The sequence below is a fragment of the Phialemonium atrogriseum genome (genome assembly GCF_030411735.1).
Source record: "Phialemonium atrogriseum strain 8032-3 unplaced genomic scaffold QBC33scaffold_2, whole genome shotgun sequence".
Taxonomy (NCBI): Eukaryota; Fungi; Ascomycota; class Sordariomycetes; order Cephalothecales; family Cephalothecaceae; genus Phialemonium; species Phialemonium atrogriseum.
In genome coordinates this window covers 1588938-1611526 of record NW_026848139.1, presented here as the reverse complement: position 1 = coordinate 1611526, position 22589 = coordinate 1588938, and the positions used below count along the sequence as shown (strand labels likewise).

Genomic DNA, 22589 nt, shown 5'->3' with positions numbered 1-22589 from the left:
TCCCAGGATAGCCACTTGCTGCAAGTTGCCGCACCTCCAGCTCGTGTGCGGACCCCGGAGATAAGACCTCCTGGGACAGAATCGCTAGCGAATGGGTTGTGCACCATCCTGAGGCTCCGACTGGCTAGGAGTTGTCTGGAATCTCTGGATAGAAGAATTCCGACAGCAAAGTCCTGCTGGGGAGGGTGAGCGAAAGCACCTGTCGGGGGCTCGGGGCAGCAGGATGGCCCAGCCTTAAAATCAGAAACAAGGTTCAGATGCAAAGCGGGTGCACATTTGATGCTTGATAGGTTCAGGAGTGTCGGTGTTGGCGCCGGCTCGACACCCACACTTTCTCGCACTACTGCGGCGTAGAATTCTGACCAGGGCTGCAGATCCTAGTCCCCACGGCGACGAGGCGAGGCTCCGGGATCCACAGAGTTTCCACCGAGAGCGGACTGTCCTTTCCTTCTCATGCAGGAGGGGGTCATCTGACGTTCCCAAGAGGCTGGGCCTAAGCACGCAAAGGAGACCAAGCCATGTAGATAATTGACTGCGTACCACGGTCCACCTTGTGTGCTGGCATTTTGATGTTTCCATGACCAATTTGATAAGGCCTGTCTGATCTGTCTGATACACCGCCATTAGTGTGCGAAACAAGCCCATGTCGCAGCCAACAGGGTGGGAGGGGAACGCGAAGCAACAAAGCTCTGTGACTGATGTGCATTTCCGCTTTGCTTGCTTCTGAGGTGAGTTTGTGTTTGTGGTGAATGGCGCCTCATTCCTCAAACCAAACCACATTAGATATGATCAAATCAGTTTCCCATGCATTTGCTCCATTTGCTGCAGGTCTCACGGGGAGGCAAGCCGATCCTTGAAGAAAAATTCCAATGGGACCGATTCGACGGTCCCGTCTTTAGATCGATCTTCATCAATGCTTAGAATTGGAAACTTTGCAATCAGATTCTTTGATTGAAGCTGAGCCTGATGCCGGAACCCCTGCCGGGAACGGCAGGTTGCAGACCTAAGCTATGCAGTGGTGCACATGACCTGCAGAGTCTGTTTGGCTCTGGGGTACCTTGCCTTGTCAGTTACGCGTGCAGTTGCAGTTCAATATATCTCAACCAATCTCATAATTTGTGAAGCTAGGCAATTACCAACCTCAAACGTCCCTCGTCCGGGGTAATGGTTATGTGTAATTCTTGAGGTATGCAATAGCTGCTGATTGCGATAGCCCCCATGTTTGTTGTGAGAGGGCCTGCGAAGGCAACCGCATCCAGCCAATTCGATGATTTCTAACCAAGACTCGAAGCACGAGCACCTGGAAACACTGCAAACACTGGAAACAGTGGGGAGTGGAAACACTGGGAGCAGGGTGCGGGGGGGTTGCTGCAGCTACCCCTGCCGACGTGCAGGACAGCCGCAGATGCTCACCGCTTCCCCCAAGCTGGGAGCGCTAGTATGTGGGACTGGAGGCACCCTGGCAGCCAAGTCAAAAGTGGAATCATGAAATTTTCTTAAAATGGTGCCGCCCCCACACTAACCAAGTTACACAAAGCAAGGTGTTCTCTTTGCAGCAAGCCAACAGCAGATACCGGTGCATACCGAAGCGCTAGCACACCGACGACGCTACGCTAGCATGCCCGCTGGACTTTGCTGGAGGGACCGGACAACGATGAACCCTGGGACTGGTGGAGCCTGGACGCCCTTCCTGTGTGGTGTATCCTTGTCGCCCAAGGTTAACTGGCTTATTGTTGGGGTTGCATTTTGAGATGTGGAGAGCTACCCCTGTCCGGTTGCGGGAAGCTTTCAGCATGTTGCCTCGTCATGCAAAACACCAGCACAAATCTCGACAAGTGGGTGACCCAAAATCAGACAATCGTGTGAAGAAAACCCGTAATTCCCTCATCTTCCCCCCCACATCATGGTGGACCGCATGCCAACAATCAGATGGCGATCCTTGCGATGGGGGCCGGCTTTTTGGCTGCTGCCAAGAAGACTGCGGCGCCGTGTGAGAATGCCTCGAACTGGCTAGGATATCTCACCTCGAGTGTACGGATGCGCGTGTGGACTGTAGAGCACCGTACACGTATACGTACACGTACAACGTAAGGTAGAAATTAAACGTAGGTTTGTTTGGCGGGATCGAGGGTCCTTTGTCGAAACAAAAATGTCCATCCCGGCAACCAGGGATTGGGGGCGTTTGGAAATGATAGCCAACAGCTTGTGTAACAACACCTGCCGTCGTCTCTGTCGCAGAAGTCTGAATATCGTCCCTGTCCGTCTGTAACTCCGTTAGACCACACGGACTGGGAAATAACAGACAGGCACTCGTATTACTTTGTTGGTCTTGTGACTCGGTGGCCCAATCTTAGGGTTCCACACTTGAGGCTGGCGGGGGCTAGCAGCAGCAGCAATCAGACCTCCCCAGCTTCTAGGACCCGAAACAGTAACACCAGGAGGCAGGAGGATCGAGGGCGGAACCGCTATCGGCCCTCTTTGCAATTCCACTCGCTCGGGGAAATTGTCTCTCACAACCGACCTTTAGTTCCTGGGCCCCCATTGCATATAAATACTCCGGACTGGACCTCCAGCATGAGACTGGCAAATATACAAACCCAGTCTATCACCCATTGTTCGGGGACTTGCACAAGAAGACGCAAAAGAACAAAGACAGGAAGAGCCTAAAGAACCGAAAGGTGTGTGCAACTTGACTCGATATTCTCCAATCAACCCCATCACCCCCAATCCCCCTCCCCCCCCTTTAGCAACCCTGCCAGGCCCAGTGAATGGACAGCCAAAGGAGCAGCTTCAGCACTATTGCCGCTTCCTTCTGGTTGTGTTCCTTATGGTTGTCGAGGCTGCTTTCAAATTGCTGTGTGTCTAGCAATGGTGGTGCCATGTCTTGTTCGGGGTGACCCTGCAAGGTGTGGTAGCTGATTTTGTCTCTCGGCGGCTTGTGGTCCCCGTAGACTTGTCTAGACTAAAAGCTTATTTCCGGGTGTGCATCAGGTGTGTCAGTCGGCATTTGCAGCGGATTGTGTGGATTGCGTGGATACGAAAAAGGCCCCATCTCGACTCGCCACATCTGCAATTTTCTTGGTCCAGAAAATCACTCCGCCTCAATTTGTAAACCGGTCGGCTCGACATATTCCCCCCTTGCCCCCCTTCCTGTGCTCTCTGTCCACATATAATAGCCTGGCAGTTTACGACAGCTGTCGGGTTTCTTTTCGCATCAAGCAGTTTTGTGGTCGCTATTGAGGAGCCCTGGTACATTTGCTGTACCTTGACATATCGCCACTTCCCAGCCTATACATCCCTCACCCCCCTTTGTCGACCCTAGCCCTTCAGTTCTGGAGAGCCCCCATCACGGTTGCAAACACACATAAGCAGCAGAGATCCCAAAACGGACTTGAAGAAATTCGAGGAAGAGGCCACTCACTAGGCAAAACGCTACCCTTTTACAAGGTCGTCTCTGCTCCACCTGCTTCTGGAGAATCTTGACTCTTATCAAACCAAGTGGAAACCACAGTCCCCTGATTTCTCAGGATCGCCTTCACGGATTTCAGGACCTCCACTGCCTTGGATCATTCACTCACCTCACCTTCACTCGGACATAATCCAAGCGAGGAGTTTTCACCTCGGTCTTCTATACGACCCACCAGGAATTTGCCATCACCGCCTTGCTGAGATACTTAAGCATTTCGGCTTCGGTCAACCACCTAACAACTTATTTCTTCCACTAGCCAAACCAAACCACCACGACCTTCCTCGGCGACATAATTCGTTGACCCAATCACCAAGACCTTTCCTCACATTTCTCCGCTTCTTTACCACATAATTCAAAATGGTCGCCATCGCTCGTTCAGCCGTGCGGGCAACCATGCGCCTGGCAACCCGCCCTGTTGCCCGCAACGCAGTTCCTGCTTTCACACAGCGCGCCACTTTCTCCGCATCTTCCTCATGGCTCAAATCAGAAGTCATCAAGGAAACCGAAGTGCCTGTGTCGGTCTACAGCCCGGATTCAAAGGGAGTCGCCTCGGCTAACTCGGATCACTTCAGCATCCCTGTGCGCCATACCTCTCAGGGCCAAGGACCTGTAGCCGACACAGATGTGGTTAAACCCCTTACTGAGAAGGTCTTCTCTCAGATGCCTGCCACGATGCAGAGGATGAGTGTCATGGGCAAGGTCATCATTGTCACTGGGTAAGTCCTTGTCGCCAATATTTCACTTTCCTTCCCACGCTAATCTATCTGCCAGTGGCGCTCGCGGTCTTGGACACTACATGGCTTCTGCATGTGCTGAGGCTGGTGCAAAGGCCATTGTCATCTTTGATGCCAACCAGGAACTCGGCGATGAAGCTGCAAGTGAACTGCACCACAAGTCTGGCCTTCCTGTCAGCTTCTTCAAGGTCGATGTCCGTGACGGAAATGCCATCAATGCCGCAGTGCAGAACGTTGTGGACCTCTATGGGGCTCCAGATGTCCTGGTTAACTCTGCTGGTATCGCCGATTCCAACATCCCTGCTGAGAAGTACGACCCAGCAATGTTCCGCCGCCTGATCGACATCAACCTGACCGGCTCCTTCCTCATGGCCCAGGCTGTTGGCCGTTCCATGATGGAGGCTGGCAAGCCTGGCTCCATCATCCTCGTGGCCTCCATGTCCGGCAGCATCGTCAATTACCCCCAGGAGCAGAGCTGCTACAACGCCTCCAAGGCTGGCGTGATCCAGTTTGGAAAGTCCCTCGCAGCTGAGTGGGCCAAGTACAACATCCGCGTCAACTGCATCTCCCCGGGCTACATGGACACTGCCTTGAACAAGGTCCCGGCCTTGGATGCCCAGAAGAAGATCTGGAAGAGCCTCACCCCCCAGGCCCGCCTCGGCGACGTCGACGAACTCAATGGCCTCTGTGTCTTCCTGGCCTCCGACGCTTCCTCCTACATGACCGGCTCCAATGTCATCATTGATGGAGGCTACTCCCTCTACTAATGTTGCTTGGTTTCGGGTCTCGACTCGTAAGAGTCTCCAGAAAGTGGTGCTTTAGCTTGATACCCATTGGATCTCCATAAGTCGCTGGTGTTGGCAACTCACCAGATATACACTGCGGATATACTATGGATCGGCCTATCCCGGCATTCAAATTCCCTTCTGTCTTTTACCCCCATTTTCTCGTCGACAGCTTGTCTGGCCGGTCTGGTCTCTGGTCTGGTCTTGTTTGGCATGGCATGGCTTGCGTTTTTCTTCTTCTTTTTCTCATTGTACTGGCACACTGGGTTTGCCTCGGGGTTTAGGAGTGATAAGGAGGGGCTTTTTTGATCACATTTCGGTCTTGCTGGGATTATTATTCTTTCCACACGGCAAAAAAGGGGAACTGGCACGCATTTATTGCCAACGACGAATACCTGGTGCAGGGATTTGCTACCAAGGATAGAGAAATACTGGCCCGGTACATAGATGGCTAGACCACCCTAATATTACACGATGATCATCTTGTCTATATATGGACTCTCCTTAAAATCTTGCCAAGCGAGAGAATAATGGTGAACCTTCATCTCTCCACCTAGGCAGGCCAGAGCTTGGTTTAGGCTCCGTGGTATTTGCCCCCTTTAATGAAGCGGCCCCTTGTGCAAAGAGTGAGCAGGCAAGAACAAACGTTGCAGTCGTTGCAATCTGAATCTAATCGCTCCCAGAGGGGGTGACGGTGCTTGCTTCTTCCTCCATTGTCATGGATGGTCACACCAACCTGGGCCATTCATTCTACTATGAGAAGGGGAAGCACGTAGCAAGCTTGCTTAATTTGGGATGCGCCGAGGAAACAAACTCTCGCGTTGGCTTGAATAGTCCATCCATGCTTCCATGCTTCTTATTATACGTAGAGTGTGTGATCCCCTTGGTGTCTGCTATCCTTGATCTCCCCTTCTCAAATGCGTTTGTTCCTGTCCCCTACCTGCCCTTGCTGTAATGCCACGATGCATAGCATCCGAGGCCGGGTATTTCCAAACCAGGCTTGAGGCAGAGGCATCCTTGCTTGCTAGGACATGCAAAACCGCTAACTAGGGATCCGTACAAGTGACCTCAACCTTGATGGCAGTTCTATTGACCAGCCGGAATGTGGAGAGCTGGGAATGGCTACCTGTATATACACACCCTCTCTTGTGAATTCCACTGGGCATCAACCATGCCTGGCCCCCTTGGAACTTCCCATATCTGTTCCTTCTGTGATGGACGAGAGGAAAGTAAAGGTATAAAAAACACAGGCCAGGCCCCAGCCCGCTCTCTTTCGAGGGAATGACAAGCAACCACTGAGATAGGCAAGCAAATCCCTCCTAGGTTACTCCAAACACAAACAGGAGAAGGAATGGAGATGCTAGTGATCCTGATTCCCATTGCTTGTTCCGTTGCCCCGTGAGCTCTCTCAACTCGTGTCATCTCCCCATTTGAGATTTCCTCGTCCGCAGTGGAGGGTCAGTTTCCGTCGACCTCTCCGTCATCAAAATCATCCATCCATCCTCATCGCCGTAAACTGCAGTGGAATCGCTTTTCCCTTCTAGCAAGACACCAAACAAAGCTGAAGAATTATATGCCACGATATCTTCGTTGACGTCGGCGGCATCCCAACATAAAGCAAAGTAGCCCACTGCCCGCTGTGGAGTATGTGCAAAGACAAGGCTAATCAGGGCCTCAAGGTTATGAGCCCTGTCCTAGCTTAAAAGCCAAGACTTTGCAGGTGAAGATAAAAAAAAACGTTGTGTATGTTTTTAGTTTGGCGAAGTGAGTAGAATGTCCCAGGCGTGGTGCAAGTATGTGCAGAGAATCTCTGGGCATGAACCGGGGCTCTTGTTTTTTTTCTCTTGGTTTTGATGGTTGAAGGGGACCATGTCTCCTCTAGAAATGTGCGGGTCCTGGATGAGTTGCCAACAGTGTACAGGTGTAAAGAAAAAATAAATGTGTTTTCTCGAGAAAAGGGGGAGGCCATGAGAGACAAGGGGCAGTTATTGTCCCTTGCGAGCCTTCTCTTGTGCACGAGCTTCCCTTGCTGCTCGGACCAGGGGCGAGAGCTGGGATAGATCGACACATTGTTTCATGAAGTCGTGCTTGAAGGAATTGTCAGATAGGTCCTATATATTGAGCTGCAAGACAAGGATGCATGACTTACTCTTAGGAGGTCATGGGCACTGGCTCTCTTCTCCGGATCGACTTTGAGGGCAAAATAGAGGAAATCCCGGAAGACAGCTGACAGATTCTGCTCCTCCTTGATGTGGGGTGTGCCATTTGTGGCGATCAGCCACAGTGCTCGCAATGGAGACTCAGTTAGATAGGGCGGCTCTCCTTCAATCATCTCGATGGCCATAATCCCCAATGACCAGATGTCGACTTTCCGGCCGTATTCTTTCCGGGTGACAACCTCGGGTGCCATCCAATAAGGCGTACCGACCATGGTCGTACGCTTGTTCTGGGCCTCATTTATGGTGGCACAGAATCCAAAATCGGCTATATTGATTGTCAGAACAAGAAACCTAGGCGGTCGACTGGAGGGTGCAAGGAAGACTTACTCAGCTTGATGCTACCATCCATGCTGAGGAGGATGTTGTCCGACTTGATGTCCCGGTGGATGACACCTTTGGAGTGAAGGTGTTGGAGCCCCTTGAGGGTCTCCCGGCATACCGAGGCAATCTGGCCTTCGGTCATGATGTTGAACGTGACGACGTCTGTCAGGCTCCCACCTTCCATGAATTCCATGACGACCCACAGCTCTCCACCACACAGATAGCTGTCAATGAAGTTCACGATATTGGGATGTGAGCTCTCCTTCATGACGAGGATTTCGTTGATGATGAGATCTTTCTTGGGCTGCTGCTCCAGATTCATCTGCTTGATAGCAACAAGCCGGTTACTGCCCCGCTCGTGGCCTGTGTATACGCCGCCAGAGGCACCCTGTCCGATCTTGGTAAAGCCGCGATAGATATCCCGCGGGTCTCCTTCCGAACATATTCTCTTGAGGTGGGCAATGACATCAATGCTATTGCTCTGGCGAGGCCGATGTCTAGGCCGTGCTCCGCCGGGGACAACAGGGCCTGGTTGGGATTGGGCTTGGGGTTGGGGAACACGGGCTGCTGCTCCGTTTGCATCGGGTGGCCTAGGGTATTGGTGTTGAGAAGTGGGAGGTGTAGGTTGCTGGCGTTTGCTTGCTTGCCGGCTGAGCTGGCCGGTCATCGCCGCTTGGGCCTGGGCTATGGCCTGCTCTTGCTGCTGCTGCATTAATTGCTGCTGGTACGCCGCGGCCTGGTTTGTAGGCGGCGGTATGATCGAGGAGGCCTGGGCAGAAGTGTAGGGAGGTGCGCCATTTACCCGGGAATTCGACCTTGACCGGTGTTCCTCGGGCAGCATTGGCACATTGTCCTTGGGAGGAACGCTCGTGGGGCTTTGTGCATCCTCGCCAGGCGGCGGCATGCCGATGCCCGAGTCCTTTGCAGGGTAAGGGGGATGGGGAGCCACCCTATTGGGAAGATTAACCGGAGGTTTTGGTGCTGGCCGACTGGGCACCATGTTGATATCCTTGGGGGGCAGCGCCCCCGGTGTCTTATTCGGTACCGGAGGTGGCTCTCGCGGATACATAAAGCTGCTCTCATTGTTGACCTGTGGAAATCGGGGGCTGGCGGGCGGGCTGATCATGGGGGAAAGTGGATAGCTGCCCGGGGTCAGCGTGGCGGGCGACGGCATTGTTGTGGATGACGGTGTGGTGGCCAAAGAGCGGTAATCGGTCGCTCTTGCATCGTGGAACTTCTCTAGCTGCTGGTCCTCTTGCGGCTTCTCAGTTGTCTCCTTGTAGAATGTCAACACGTCCACGAGGATCTGCGGATTCTCTCTTCTGTCCTTCTCTGATATGCCCGCATCCGTGATCAAGCGCTGCCACGCTTTCGGAAGGCCCTATTGGCTGGTTAGCAGCAAAGAAGACATCAAAACAGGAAAGCAAAGGCGAAACGGAGGAGCAATGAACGAACCGTGAATTGACCCGTTGCACTGTCGTAGCCGACGTGGGTGAGGTGCACGGGGTTCTCAGGCGCTGAGATAAGAGGCTTCTTTGGCGACCCCACCAAGCTGTTCATGAAGCCCGAAAAGCCCGATTTCTTCCTCAGGACGCCGGGCGGCTTGGATTCTTTGCCGTCGTCGGAATATCGCTTCGGGGCGATCGCGGAGCTCTCGACCTTGGATGGGAATTTGTCGTCGTTTACCAGGGTGTCGGCGCCAGAGTCGGCAGCGGAGAAGCTCGCCGACTGGCGCAGTGTGGGGGGGCTCATGATTCTGGCGTTGGTGTCGGGGCCGGCGCGCGGCGGGGGAGGTGCAGGGCGGGGAGGAGGGAGGTAGTGAGTCGACGATTTGGTGGCTTCGAATCGACTGAGGATCGCGGTCCCGTCGAAAGGCGCCCCAATGAGTTCCTCGGATGTCTTGGAACTGAGGGGGCGGGAGTGTGAAGCCGAGTCGGAGTGGCGGTTTCCGCGATTGGAGAGAGGGGGCAGAGGCTGCGAGTAGAAGGAGGAGGGGCCGGCAAACTCGCTGCTGGGAAGGACGGGCGACGGATTGGATCGTATTGCGGTCGGGGGGTATCGTGGTGATGAGCTGTTGGACGCGTTTGATGTTGATGTCCTGGAAGGTGGAGCGCTCGGGGCCCGCCTCAGGCTTGTCAAGCTCCGTTTGCTCTGGATGGATTGGGCGTCAATGCGACCATCGATGCTGAGCGAGCTGGAGTGGAGATGAGTAGAGGGCGGTGCTTTCTTAGTCAGTTTGCGACGCTGAGAATTGCCGTTGAAAGGAAGATGCTGGCTTTGGCTATCCATGATCCACGGGAAAAAGCCAGTTGGGTGTAGCAGAATAACGTCCGTCGGCCGCTAGAGAGCGATGGTCTGAGGTGGGAGGAGGCCGAGGGGCGGTAGTAGGTGTGTGAAGTACGGGGTATAGGAGGGTGCGAGGAAAAATTGCGTTTCGACCTTTGTTTTTTATGTCAGTGGCTGCCAATAATTGTAGAGTTACGCTGCGCCTGACGGAGGTCTCGCTCCGTTTTTACGCTGCCGTTGGTCGCCGCCGGTGGTTTTACGGTAATATTGCGGCTCGGAGTTTGGGATTTCGGGGTGTCAATCACAGATGGGAAATGTCGTCAATGATTCACGAGCCTCTTGTAACTGGAATGGACTCTGGAGAAGATGGAAAGGGAAAGCTATGACTCCATTCGAAAGAGGCAGCAACCCCCAGTCAGGTATTGGGCATGGACAACGGTGGAGAGGAGGAGAGGAAGATGAGGCAGGTGCGGCCCCCGCTGGGGGGGCGTAAACGCAACCCGAGCAAAGCAAGGTACTTCGTACGAATCCGAGTTAGTGTAGTTAATGCAAAAACCTGATCTATCTGTAAATCAACCAAATCGCCCTGGACTCGGCTGGCAACCCTTGCCGTATACCATGGCGAGGCATGGCCCAGAGGGGGAATCATGCAACACGAGCAGGATTGAATTGATGAATCTCGCCATTCAGTGGAGAGAGGTGGTGCCCAGCAAGCAGGGAGGCGTGTTGATATCCCCTGCCGCCGCCGCCACAACCTCCGCCCTGAGGCAAGTATCCGCAAGAATCCCACCGTCCCAGGACTCAGTCGGGAGGAGTTAGCAGACAGCTGCTTCGAGTCTCACGAGGCATGGGTGACGAGCACCAGCGTGCTTATTATTAGTGTAGATGTGTCGCATCGTGCATATATAATCCGTTTCGTTCAGGACAGTGCCATTGAAAACTGAGGCGGTAGGTATACTACCAGGTGTACAAATTACGCCGTATGTATGCGTAGTGACACATTGGACAGTGGGGAAAGGCCCGAACGAATAATTGTCCCACCTAAATTGGGCCCCGTTTTGGCTGGCGGTTTCACGATGTTGTCGGCGCCAACTGAGAGGATCCCAACCGTCGAGAGCTAAAACGGCAAGGAGGACCTTGTCTAGGACCGTGTCAAAGTTTGAGTTGGATAGGTGGTTTGGTTCTAAGCTATATATCGTCGCCCTCGCGCCGATCTCGAATGTTGGGGCTTTCTTAAAGACCGGGCCAGTTAAGGTGCGGCTGGAGGTAGGTAGCTAGCGAAGGAGGATTCAATGATTGGCCACATCAACCGAAAACTCCAGTTCTGCGAAATGCATCGTCTGTAAGTCTCCGGAGGATGGACAAACTCAGCAAGTATGCTGCATAGTACAAGCCTTAGACCCCGAGTTTGCAGGACCTACCTAGGTTCCTGGCTTGCCCAACAACATCGAGGCTAGGTGGACCTCTCCCGTCAGTGTAAAGCCACAGTATCAGAGGCGATGCCAAGCCTGGTTTTAACCAGATTGATCCTCCCTGGGTTTTTCTGTAGCGTGTCTCCACAGATTAATATCAATGGAAGGTTCCATCCTGCAATCAGTACATACCTGAATTTACCTACCTCTACCTACTGCGTACAGGTAGCTACCTACCTAACCTAGTAGACACTCATCTTTCATGAACATAGGTCCCTGCCTTGGAGACCTAGAATCCATTCCAACCCTACCAATTATTTTCTGATCATGTCCGACGATCTTGAAGCGCACATCGACCCGATCTTTCCCCGCAACGATGCGTACCGCATGGGAAGAATGCATACAGCTGTTCCTGGTGAATAAGCCTTTCTTGGGAACCAAGCCCCGATATGAAGCGGGTGCAGACAGGTCCAATACAGGAAGGTTCACATAACAGTTGGGCGCCAAAGCGACGCCCTGTACTCCCAGATCAAAACACCATCCTCGCTCAGTAGGTAGATACTAATGATATGATACGGACTACCCTGGGTCTGATCCTGGAATTTCGTCACAGTTCCCCTGGTGGCGCCCCGCAGGGATACGATAGGGATATCTGGAGCGTCCGTCCTCCGTCTGTTGACGTAGGGTGTCCTAAGAGAATGTGCATCAGTACACCGGTCCATATGTCCGGTATCCCATGCCCAACTTTGTACGAGATATCTAGGCAATCTCAACCTCTGGGCAGACTCGTAGACTCGAAAGCCGTCGCGGACAAGATAGCCCGACCCATACTCGCGAGTGCCATGACCAAGGGGTATCTACATAGGTCGAGGCTAGATGGAACAAGCGCGGGCTCATTGGGTAGATCTTCAGGCACCTCTATAGATCTGCTCCTGTCGTCAGTCTACCTAAGCTGCTAGTAATCCACGGCTACCAAAGTATATGGGGATCGTGTCTACTGATTCAATTAGTACCTCTCGTCGAGAATTGCATTAGCCCGGAGATACACTTTTTTGCGAGTTTTGACTTAGGTTGGTCAGTATCTCGTGATCCGGTGAGCTATTCCACCCTTCTTCTAAGCCGCTTGCCTCCCTGTCGACTTTGTTCCTCCCATTTTTCGACCCATATATACGCATGTATATGGAAGGCACCGCACAAGTTGGCGGCAAAGTCTTTTAAGTCCACACCTATCCCAACGTCCACAACTACCTAGCCATTAGCAGATTCTGATATAGGGGTTATACGGACACTAACCTAGGTACATGTGCTATACGGACACAATACCATGGAAGGTATCCGTAAATTTTGAGGCCAAGTAAGCACTGTGGGTCGGAAGTTGAACGCCTGCAGTCCCGACACAGGCACCAAAACGCCGGGAAGTCACGTGCGCCCCGCCAGGGTTGAAGTCGTCGAGATACGTCTCATCTGGCAGAGAAACTTCCACATCACCCCTTACGCAACTTTAAAAGGGTTCGCCATTCTTCCCCCCCCTTTCCTGGCGGCCATCTCTCAGCTCAATTCCCAATCCCCCGCTTCCCTATAGAGTATTATCCAAGCCAGTTTCCTCTTCGCCATGTTCTAAAGTTTTCAGCCCCGATCCATATATCTTGGTGGCTTTCTACGACGCACGAAAAGCCACTTCAACAGGGCTCGTTAAGGGACTTGGCATTGGACCGAAGGCTCATTTCCATTCAGAGCCTGACTACCTATTGGACCCGACTCCCACTGTCGTAGTGGTCCTGTTTAATGTAAGTCTTGGGAATGTGCCCCTTTGACGACGATTGCGCCCCCGCGAGTTTCTCCTGGACTGCATGTCGAATTAACATACAATCTCTGGTAGATACCCTTTAGGAACCAATCCTACACCCATCTCGCTTAATCACCTCCGCTACTCTGACAAACAAGTCCTCTCGCACCAATATGACCGACAGCGACAATCTTGGAACCTCAGCTGAGGCGCTGAAGCTCAAGCATGCCCAAAGCTCCCATCGCACGACCATCGAAGAAGTCCCGGACGAGGACGCTGTGAAACATGAACCGGCAGGAGAAGCGAGTGGAAGCGACGCGAAACCATCCTGGGCGGAGCCAGCGTCTGTGAAGTCGGTGGGTAAGCAGAAGGCACAGGACTCCGACCGCCGAGCCGCCAATCTGGACACCCAGTCGCATGAGCTCTTCCCCGAGCTCGGCGGACCTAAACCGAAAGCAAACGCCAGTGTTGCGCCTGTCTGGAGTGCTAAGAGCAATGCCAATGGCAAAACCAATGGCGTCGGCTCCGCCAATGGCACTCCCCGAACCTCAACCCCAGCTTCCGGCGTGACCACCCCCACCGGCCCCGGACTCCACGGCCCTCCTTCTATTTCAATCCCCGGCCGTAATGTCGAAACTTTATACCTCGAACCCCAGCATGTTCAGGCACGTAATCAGTTGAAGCGACCGCTCCCAGACATCATCAAGGATCTCAACCGCAAGTCTCGAGCCAACATCAACATGGCCACCTTGGGCAATGGAAAGCTCAAGTTCGAGGCAACTGGCCCCCAAGACGTTGCCCAGCAGGCATTAAAAGACTTGGTCCAACAGATTGGCACAAAGGTAGGCCATTCTTTTAATCAGCTAACTCGAACTCGGCAGCCAGCTGACTGTGCACACAGCAATCTGTGAAGGTGGCCATCCCCCAATCGGCAAGGGCACATATCATTGGCAAGGGTGGAGTCACGATTAAGTCTTTGCAAGAGAAGACAGGCGCAAGGATCCAACTGCCAAAGGTTGATGAGAATCAAGCGCAATTCGACGACGATGATGGTACAATCGACGTCATTGTCGAGGGAAATGCGCTGTCCGCGGCAACGGCGAGAGACGCGATCCTGAAGATTGCAGGGGAGCGAGCTGCAAACGTCAACACCAAGGTCAAGGGCATTCCTGCCGAGTTCTACCCATTCCTTGCCGGCCCCAAGAACAGCTTTGCTCAGAGCCTGGAGGAAAACAATGGGGTTCAGATCCGAATCCCACCTCACCAGGTCTGGTCGTCCCAACCGCCACCGAGCGCACCGGCTCCGGGTCAGCGGCCAACCTTTGTCCCCGCAGCCAACGACAACCACATCCAGCTTGCGGGTGATCGCGCCGCCGTGCAGGCAGCTCGGGCTGAGATTGAACGTCGTGTCGAGGAGCTCCATCAACAACTCGTGCTGGAGCAGCTGTCCATCCAGCGCGGCCGTCATCAGTTCATCATTGGAGCTAGGGGCATTCCTGTCGATGAGTTCTTTGACGACACCGGCTGTGTCATCATTCTGCCAACCACCGAGGAGGACGACGACATGGTCACTGTCATCGGGCCTTCGAATCAAATCCAGGTCGGTTTGGAGAGGGCTATGGACCTGGCGACAACTATGCAGTGCTCCAACATCGACATCTCCCGCTTCCACCGCCAGGCTCCCGGAGGTGCCGCTTCCCACGCCCGGAATGTTACTCGCTACCTCCGACAAAGGAAGGAGATTGAACGGTTGGAGAGGCTGTATAACGTGCACTTCAATACTCCGTTTACAGAAGAGGGTGCGCTTCCTTGGGAACTATTCTCTCGGGATGGCAAGAGCGCGATCAGAGCTCAGTCCGAAATCAAGGGGATTGTCGACAGCCATCCTCCCTCACGGATGGCCACGGTTGCCGTCGACCCTTTCTTTCACCAATACCTTCGGACTGAAGTCAACCCACGGGTTCGTGGGGATTACGGGGTGCACCTTGTTGTTCCCGAGACTTCCGAGGCAGAGGCCCCGGTTCTGCTTGTCTACGAAGGGCCTTCAAGCCCGGACACTCCTTACCAGGTCCCAAGGACTCAGCCCACCTCGGAAGACATTCGTAACTTCCAGCAGGGGCTGCGTGACGCCCAGAAGCACATCATCGACCTCATTAACCAGCAGGAAGATTTATCGTCGGTGTCCATCGATGTGCCTCAGAAGTGAGTTTTAGCAATCCGTTTGTCCGCCACCCAGACCTCTCTAATTTTTTTTGGGTTAGGTTCCATGACAAGCTTCGAAGGTTCATCAAGAAGGAACAGGAGAACCGCGCGGCAAGCCAAATTCCCGTACGAGTCTCCAACCTAGGCACAACTGTGAATATCAGGGGCCCTGTTTCTGCCGTCGAGAGCTTGGCCTCAAAATGCCGAGCTTTCATCGAGCAAGAGAAGGCAGATGAGAAGGAACGCGGGTTCACGCTGGAGTTCGACTTCCCCCAGAAGTTTGCCAACCATCTTATCGGCAAGGGTGGCAGCAACATTCGAGAATTGCGGGATAAGTTCGACGTCGATATCCAAGTCCACGACGGGAAAGTTGAACTCAAAGGACCCAAGGCCAAGGCCGAAGCCGCAAAAACGCACATCCTGGCCCTCGGTCGGCAATTGGCAGACGAGGCCAACCACGTCCTTAAGATCGATCCCAAGTTCCACAGGGAGCTCATTGGCGCGCAGGGCAACCAGATCAATAAACTGCAGACAAGATACAAGGTCCTCATCTTCTTCCCGCGGTCCGCCAAGAACACGAAGGAGGACGAATCAGTTGCCGATGCAGCCAGCGAGGCCGGCAAGCCCCGACGCCAACAAGCGCCGGATGAGGTCATAGTCCGGGGTCCCAAGAAGGGCGCTGATGAGGCTCGAGATGAGATCCTCTCCCTCCTGCAGTACCTGAAGGATAACTCCTTCACCGCCTCTATTTCGATGCAACAGAAGCATCTGCCCTCCCTCATCGGCCAGGGTGGCTCTGGCATGGATCAACTGCGCCAGGCGACGGGTGCCAAGATTGACATCCCCAACGGCCGGGACTCGGCTGACGGCGTAGTGGAAATCCAGATCAAGGGCACGAAGTCACAGGTTGCTGCCGCGAAAAAGATCTTGGAGGAGAAGAAAGCCGTGTTCGATGACACGGTGGTCAAGACAATTGAGGTCGACAAGAAGTACCACAAAGCCCTCATTGGCGCTGGCGGTAAGCCCATCCTCCCCCATTTCCGATACATTGCTGCCTGGACGCTAACCAACTTGCATAGGATCTACCCTTCGCGACATCGTCGTCAAGGCCGGTGGCTCTAGCGATCGCAGAGAGCTTGCGAGGGCTATTCAGTTTCCCAAGCAAGACTCTGATGGCAATACCATCAAGATCGAAGGCCGAACCGAGGTCGTGGATAAGGTCGTTGCCCAGATCCAGGACTTGGTCTCTCGGCGCGAGAACGAAGTTACCGAGGTCGTAGAAGTCCCGACTGAAAAGCACAGATCGCTGATCGGAAGGGGAGGCGACATCAAACGCGGGCTCGAGTCGCAGTTCAAGGTCACCATCGACATACCACGACAGGCCAGTGGTCAGACTGGTGTCAAGATTGTCGGACAAGCTACCGACGTTGAAAAGGCCAAGGCCCACATCTTGTCAACGGTCAAGGAACAGGAGGGCGAGACGATACAGGTTCCGCGGAAGTTGCATCACGCCATTGCCAATGGCGGCCAGTTCTTCCGGAAGCTGAGGAATGACCACAGCGTTACAGTTGATCACGCGGGCCAGCCGCTCCCCCCGAAACCAACGCCACAATCGACCACGCGCACCACCGGTGGTGCCCTTCCGCTCATCACCGACGATGATGATGCCATTGCGGACGCGCACTCGTGGAACGTCGTGGAGCATACCTCTACCGAAGAGGGAGAGATCGCATGGGTTCTCCGCGGCTCGCCAGAGAACATTGAGAAGGCCAAGAAAGCCATTGAAGCTGCGCAAGAACAGGCCCAGAGACAGAATGCTACCGGATACCTCGTCCTTCCTGACCCGCGAACCTACCGTCACGTCATCGGCCAAGGCGGCAGCAAGGTCAATTCCATTCGCAAGCAGTCTGGCTGCAAGATCACCGTGCCTCGCGACCAGGCTAAGGATGAGGCAATTGAAATTGTCGGCTCTAAGGATGGGGTTGAGAAGGCCAAGGAACTCATTCTTGCTGCGGTGCGCGACGGAGTCGACGGCAATCGGGAAAGATGATGGTGCATCCTGCGCCTAGCCTAGCCGACTGTTCTTTCCACAGCCTGATGGAGATGGGCCAACAAGTTGAAGTGTTCTAGGAATAGCTATGCGTGAGGAGGAGTCTCTTGGAACGAGGCATCGAAGCCGGATGACCTCGCCCCTCCCAACTGTATTCAAATATTTCGAGGGTGAACGGAATGCGGGAAATGCGGGAAAGAGAAAAGCAAAAGGGGGAGTGAGGTGAGAAGAAAAAAAGAAAAGCCTGAAAAAAGTTCGCCGTGTATCTACATATCTTTAACTTATAACTCCAATATGGAATCACATTCGCCCTAAGATCGTACCTCGACAACCGGTGCGGGAATATCCTTGACAACGACGAAGGCTAGTTGACTGAGTCCTTCCAGTCTCAATTCTCCGAATCATACTAGGATGGCCCTCTTAATAGGACATAACAATCTACAACAGCAATAATATGATCGATCCCCTAGTAGATGATGGATCTCAGAAACAGCCCAAGCGCCGCCATATGAAATATGCCTCCTCGCCAATCTCGATTCCCGGAAGCTTCAGAGCCTCATATCCTCCCCTATTAGTTGTAAAACGGCAGATAAAAATTCCGTCTAGGCCCGACCCGCGGCAGGTCGCGCCAACAATCCCCCTTTCCCCCCACCTACATGAAATCCTCCTCCTCCGTCTCGTCGGCGTCTCTATGGCCCAGGGCTAGCCGCGCCGCCTCGTCAGCCAGGGTGATGATGTCGCGCAGAAGCTCCTCGGAGCGGCTCCGCATGGCGGCCTGGGACACCGGGCCGCCCGCCTGCAGCGGCGGGAGGGTGTTGTTGCTGTTGTTATCGGCCACATCATATTCGTGGTCGATGTCGTTATTATTATTATTGTTGTTGTTATTGCCGTTGCTGGGGAGAGTCAGGTGCTGTGAGGCGTTGGGCATGGCGAGGCCGGCGTTGCCGATGGTGCTAGAGGACGCCGTCGCAGGCCCCGGCGCGCTCGGGGTTCGCACCTGCACCTTGACCTCGCCGGCGATGCCGTCGATCCGAAGGCTTGTCGTCTGGGGCACGGTTGGCCCGCCAGCTGCCGACGGGGCCGGTGGGGCCGGACGCATATTTGGCGGGGGTGATATGGCGACCAGCTCCCGGAGGAAGTTATTGGCGGCGTCAGACCCGTCCATCAGCCACTTGAGGCAGATCTGGACGCGCTCGCGGGCGTAGCGGTTGTGGTCGTCGTAGACGCAGCAGTTGAGCAGCGAGACGATACCGTTATGACGGACGATCTGCATCTGGACGTCGGGATTGCCGGGGCTGGATTGTCCCGGGGGAGGCTGGAGAAGGCCGGCTAGAATGGTGAGAATGGGGCCCTTGATGCCGGGCCAAGCGAACCTATGGGCGTGCTCTACCATCGGCGGGGGCGGGGGCGGTGGTGGGTGCTGTGGGTTGTATGGGTCGTGGGATGCAGCGTCCCAGTGTTCATGGTCGTGGTGAGCCGGGGTCGAGGAGGCGCTGGGCCTGTTTGCAGACCGATCGGGAAGGTCGACAAGAGGCTTCTTGGGCACGCCAGCCTCTAGTCCCTTGAGGAGGGTGATCAGGTCGTACGAAGCTTCCCATTCGATGAGATACTTTCGCAGGTCGATAACCTCGGTTATTGTCGCAAGGAAATCGAGGAACTGGGCCAGGCCATCCTTTGCACGCTCCATATCCCAGTTGTCGACTGGGAAATCAGCGGGATCGCAGGCATCACCACGTATCTGAGCCTGGAGATGCATAAGAGCGACACATTCCGGGACAATGCGGCTCCGGAAATTCGTAAACAGAAAGTGGACCAACTTCACGTCTCGGAGGTGCTCCTTCGACTCGGGGGCAGGAGGATTGCTGTTCCGCGCCTTGAACATGTGGTTGATGAGTTTCAGAAGCACTGTCTGGGCTGGAGATATTATGTCCTTGGGTATCCGTAGCGAGTTCCAGGCGTGCGGAATGAGGGCACTGTGGTGGATGGCTTCGACAATCTGTGTGGTGATCTGGAAGATGAGCGACTGCTCATCCTTCTCCCAGACGGCGATGAAGACGAGCATCTCCCGGAGCAGACTTTTGCCAAAATCTAAAGCCAGGAACATCCTACATCGAGTCTTTTGAAGGTTCTCGCCTGCTCGGGTGAGCTCGACGCCCGCTGTGTCGAGGATGCACGACTTGACGATCATATGCAAGGCCTCAATTTGTTTAGGATCCAGGATGTTCGGTATCTCGGTGAGGAGTCCCGCCATAGGCCCCTCGCCGTAAGAGTCGTCATCATCCAGGTCGTCTTCCTCAAGAATAGGGTCATCTAGGTCGTCGTGGACTCTGCTGCTGTCGTCGTCGGAATGGATTTCCTGCACCTGTGCTCCCTCGCGAGGCTCTCCATGGTCCTCAGCACGATAGGAATGGTTATATCGGTGCATGAGATTATTCTTGCAGTTCTCCGTCCGAGTTTGGGCAAAGTCAATGGACGGCATGGGCACAACCCAGGTCTCGTAATTGCGATCCCGCCACCTCAGCCACCAGGTATCGATTTCTCGAGACACGCGTCCGTATGCACGATCTTGTTCGAACTTGTCCGGTTCGTTCTCCTCCCAGTGGGGGGTGATCTTGGTATCATCCTTGGGATCATCGGCCCTGACGTTCGCCTTACTCCCAGGTAGCCAGTTCCCGGCAAGAGGTGAGATAGGCGCAAGGGGCCCAGGAGCTTTATTCTCGTGGGTCTCGGCATAGGCCTTCAACAGCATCTGAGCGTTATCACACATTCTGGAATTCCGTTCCAGCCAGTGCTGGACCTCGGTTTTGGCAATGTCCGGGCGGAACTGTAGCTGCTCTTCCAATGCATCCATCGAGTGATCGTCATCAAACAGGACGTCGAACCAAAATGACATCTTGTTGCGGTCATTTTTCGCTGTCCAGTTATGGGACTGTTGAAGGGATGTCACGAGGATCTTCTTGTCTGGAGTCATGTCAGCAAGCTCCCTCGAGAGACATCTGTCCAAGAACTCCACCTACACATCTCGGTGATCTCGTTCAGCTTTGCTCTGGAGGTGTCGTCTACAATCTCGCCATCATATCCCTTGCTGGTGACGTTCACGCAGAGGATGATTGTCTGATATACCATCTGGTCGAAATGGACTGCCGCGCAAAGGTCTTGGGCAACCTCAGGCGCGGCAGTGACAAGCAGATTCCGGGCGATGTGCATGAGTTTGTTCAGAATCTGGAGATCATCCTTCAGGGCCGGGTAGTTCCTGAGGATGAGATTTGTGCTCTCCTGTGCAGTCACTCCCCTCTCCGGGTCGTTGAGGCTGGCCAGTGGCCCGACAGAACGAGTGGTCAAGTTGGGGATGGCAGCAGCAAAGATCCTGGTGAGCCATATCCATATGGCCACATTCCTCGACAGAGTCTCCCTATGATTGGTGTTAGAACTGAAACTCGGTGGCAGGCCAGCAATATCCAAATCTGCTTACCGAACTTCTTTGAAAGTGTGAGTTTTCTCTAGGGTCCTAGATATCATGCTGGTGACCTTAGCACTAGTGAGGGGGCCCATGGGAGGTGAGTCTGTGTAATGGCCCTCCAAGCAGATGAGAGCCGCAGAAAAGCATCTTTCCTCAATGGTCTCACTTAGATCGCCGGCGGCATCGTCGGGGGCGGTTAAAGTGGGAGCCATGGCTGCCGCACCGAGCCGAGCAGACACTTGCTGTGACAAAGTAATCGATTCAGCTCTTTGTGGCTGGGATGCCTGTTGTTTAGGAGGATAATGCGACAACTTTTGATCTTCCAAGTGACAGCGGGCTAAAACTTTCGCCGGTGTCTGTGGCTAGGTACCTGGCAACTTCACCGAAGCTCTGGAAGAAAAATGCGGTTCCGGATGGGGTCTCCTAGCTGTCTTCTCCTGACCAATTACAGTGCGTTTTGCCGATCAGAAGAACCCTGCAGGCGGGGCCCACGTTTAACGACCTCTCGCCATGGCGGGGTGAAATCTCGAAAGTTGCCCCGCTATCAGACAGGTACCGCCGCACCGCGCCAGCCTGGCGGGTTGCACCTAGATGAACGGAACGGTACCTACCTGGTGAGATATTTTCTAGTTGCGACAAGAAGGACTTGGGAATCTAAGCAATACCAGATTAGGCAGACGATTCTGGCCCTGTACGCTCAATCGACTCCATCCATCCATACATAGAGAGCAGAGAAAACCGAGACGAAATGGGTTCTCTACCGGATCACTTCGACCGTATGTACCCATCTCCAGTCCACAATCTCCCCGCCAAACCCCCCGGGGCACCTTTCCCAATCCCAGGAACTAACCTCCGCTAACCTCTTTAACCTCCTTCTCAGGGCCCGTCCACATTGCCGTGATAGGAGGCACTGGGCTAGGCAAGATCGAGGGCTACACACCCGTGGCGGCGCTCAACCCGCTGACGCCGTGGGGCTACGCGTCTGCGCCGATCCAGATCCTCGAGCACAACGGGGTGCCGATCGCCTTCCTGGCCCGGCACGGCCTGCACCACCAGTTCGCGCCGCACGAGATCCCGGTGCGCGCCAACATCGCCGCGCTGCGCCATATCGGGGTGCGGACCATCATCGCCTTCTCGGCCGTGGGCTCGCTACTCGAGGAGATCCGGCCCATGGACTTTGTCGTCCCCGACCAGGTCATCGACCGCACCAAGGGGATCCGGCCCTTCACCTTCTTCGAGGGCGGGCTGGTCGGCCACGTCGGCTTCGCCGACCCGTTCGACCGGGGGGCCGCGGCCGTGGTGCGCCGCTGCGCCGCGGCCTTGAGCGGCGAGGGCGTGACGCTGCACTCGGGCGGCACCGTCGTGTGCATGGAGGGCCCGCAGTTCAGCACCCGCGCCGAGAGCAACATGTACCGGGCCTGGGGCGGGTCCGTCATCAACATGTCGGCCCTGCCCGAGGCCAAGCTCGCGCGCGAGGCCGAGCTGACCTACCAGATGATCTGCATGGCCACCGACTACGACTGCTGGCACACCACCGACGACGTCGACGTCGGCATGGTCATGAAGTACATGGAGGCCAACAGCGTCAACGCCAAGCGCCTCGTCGGCGCCGTCCTGGACGAGCTGTCCAAGCACGAGCATAGCGACCTCGTCCTGGCCAAGCACTGGGAGGGCAGCTCCGCCATGGGGGTCAAGTACTGCACGAAGCCTGAGGGCAGGGATCCCGAGGCCGTGAAGAGAGTCGAGTATCTGTTCCCGGGATTTTTCGACAACTGAGGCCTTGTTGATGGCGTTTTGGGGGGCTTGGGCCTAAAGTAGGGAGAGGTTTATGGGTTATAGACAGAGATTATGATTATGCATACGTG

At 54.6% G+C, this 22589-nt stretch overlaps 5 protein-coding genes across 5 annotated transcripts; 3 read left to right on the top strand and 2 right to left on the bottom strand.

Moving 5' to 3' along the window:
- The first annotated feature begins 3541 nt into the window (after positions 1–3541).
- On the top strand, positions 3542–5231 carry QBC33DRAFT_168755 (putative d-arabinitol 2-dehydrogenase). Its single transcript, XM_060422299.1, has 2 exons — positions 3542–4185; positions 4241–5231. The coding sequence occupies exons 1-2, from the start codon at positions 3827–3829 to the stop codon at positions 4968–4970; spliced, it is 1089 nt and encodes a 362-aa protein (XP_060288028.1). The 5' UTR covers positions 3542–3826; the 3' UTR covers positions 4971–5231.
- A 1742-nt stretch (positions 5232–6973) lies between these two features.
- On the bottom strand, positions 6974–9817 carry QBC33DRAFT_511304 (putative ste ste20 paka protein kinase; the record flags this gene model as incomplete). Its single annotated transcript, XM_060425832.1, has 4 exons — positions 6974–7075; positions 7138–7472; positions 7535–8909; positions 8984–9817. The coding sequence occupies 4 exons, from the start codon at positions 9815–9817 to the stop codon at positions 6974–6976; spliced, it is 2646 nt and encodes an 881-aa protein (XP_060288027.1).
- Positions 9818–13003: 3186 nt separating this feature from the next.
- Positions 13004–17624, top strand: QBC33DRAFT_524905 (KH domain-containing protein). The gene is made up of 4 exons (XM_060426757.1): positions 13004–13854; positions 13914–15214; positions 15274–16232; positions 16294–17624. The coding sequence occupies exons 1-4, from the start codon at positions 13186–13188 to the stop codon at positions 17262–17264; spliced, it is 3900 nt and encodes a 1299-aa protein (XP_060288026.1). The 5' UTR covers positions 13004–13185; the 3' UTR covers positions 17265–17624.
- QBC33DRAFT_524903 (uncharacterized protein) lies at positions 17491–21106 on the bottom strand. The gene is made up of 3 exons (XM_060426756.1): positions 20737–21106; positions 20282–20676; positions 17491–20225 (listed from the first exon to the last, which is right to left on the bottom strand). Exons 1-3 carry the CDS (start codon positions 20934–20936, stop codon positions 17917–17919), a joined length of 2904 nt encoding a protein of 967 aa, XP_060288025.1. The 5' UTR covers positions 20937–21106; the 3' UTR covers positions 17491–17916.
- Positions 21107–21472: 366 nt separating this feature from the next.
- On the top strand, positions 21473–22500 carry QBC33DRAFT_511301 (methylthioadenosine phosphorylase; the record flags this gene model as incomplete). The annotated part of the gene is made up of 2 exons (XM_060425831.1): positions 21473–21500; positions 21605–22500. 2 exons carry the CDS (start codon positions 21473–21475, stop codon positions 22498–22500), a joined length of 924 nt encoding a protein of 307 aa, XP_060288024.1.
- Positions 22501–22589: the final 89 nt, after the last annotated feature.

Bases quoted from the DNA above. Each gene is read 5' to 3' on its own strand.
- QBC33DRAFT_524905 (XM_060426757.1), top strand. From the start codon at position 13,186: ATGACCGACAGCGACAATCTTGGAACCTCAGCTGAGGCGCTGAAGCTC. The intron at 15,215-15,273 runs GTGAGTTTTAGC...TTTTTGGGTTAG, and splicing joins TCCATCGATGTGCCTCAGAA to GTTCCATGACAAGCTTCGAA. The intron at 16,233-16,293 runs GTAAGCCCATCC...CAACTTGCATAG, and splicing joins AGCCCTCATTGGCGCTGGCG to GATCTACCCTTCGCGACATC.
- QBC33DRAFT_168755 (XM_060422299.1), top strand. From the start codon at position 3,827: ATGGTCGCCATCGCTCGTTCAGCCGTGCGGGCAACCATGCGCCTGGCA. The intron at 4,186-4,240 runs GTAAGTCCTTGT...TCTATCTGCCAG, and splicing joins AAGGTCATCATTGTCACTGG to TGGCGCTCGCGGTCTTGGAC.
- QBC33DRAFT_524903 (XM_060426756.1), bottom strand. From the start codon at position 20,936: ATGGCTCCCACTTTAACCGCCCCCGACGATGCCGCCGGCGATCTAAGT. The intron at 20,677-20,736 runs GTAAGCAGATTT...CACCAATCATAG, and splicing joins CACACTTTCAAAGAAGTTCG to GGAGACTCTGTCGAGGAATG. The intron at 20,226-20,281 runs GTAGGTGGAGTT...ACATGACTCCAG, and splicing joins GAACGAGATCACCGAGATGT to ACAAGAAGATCCTCGTGACA.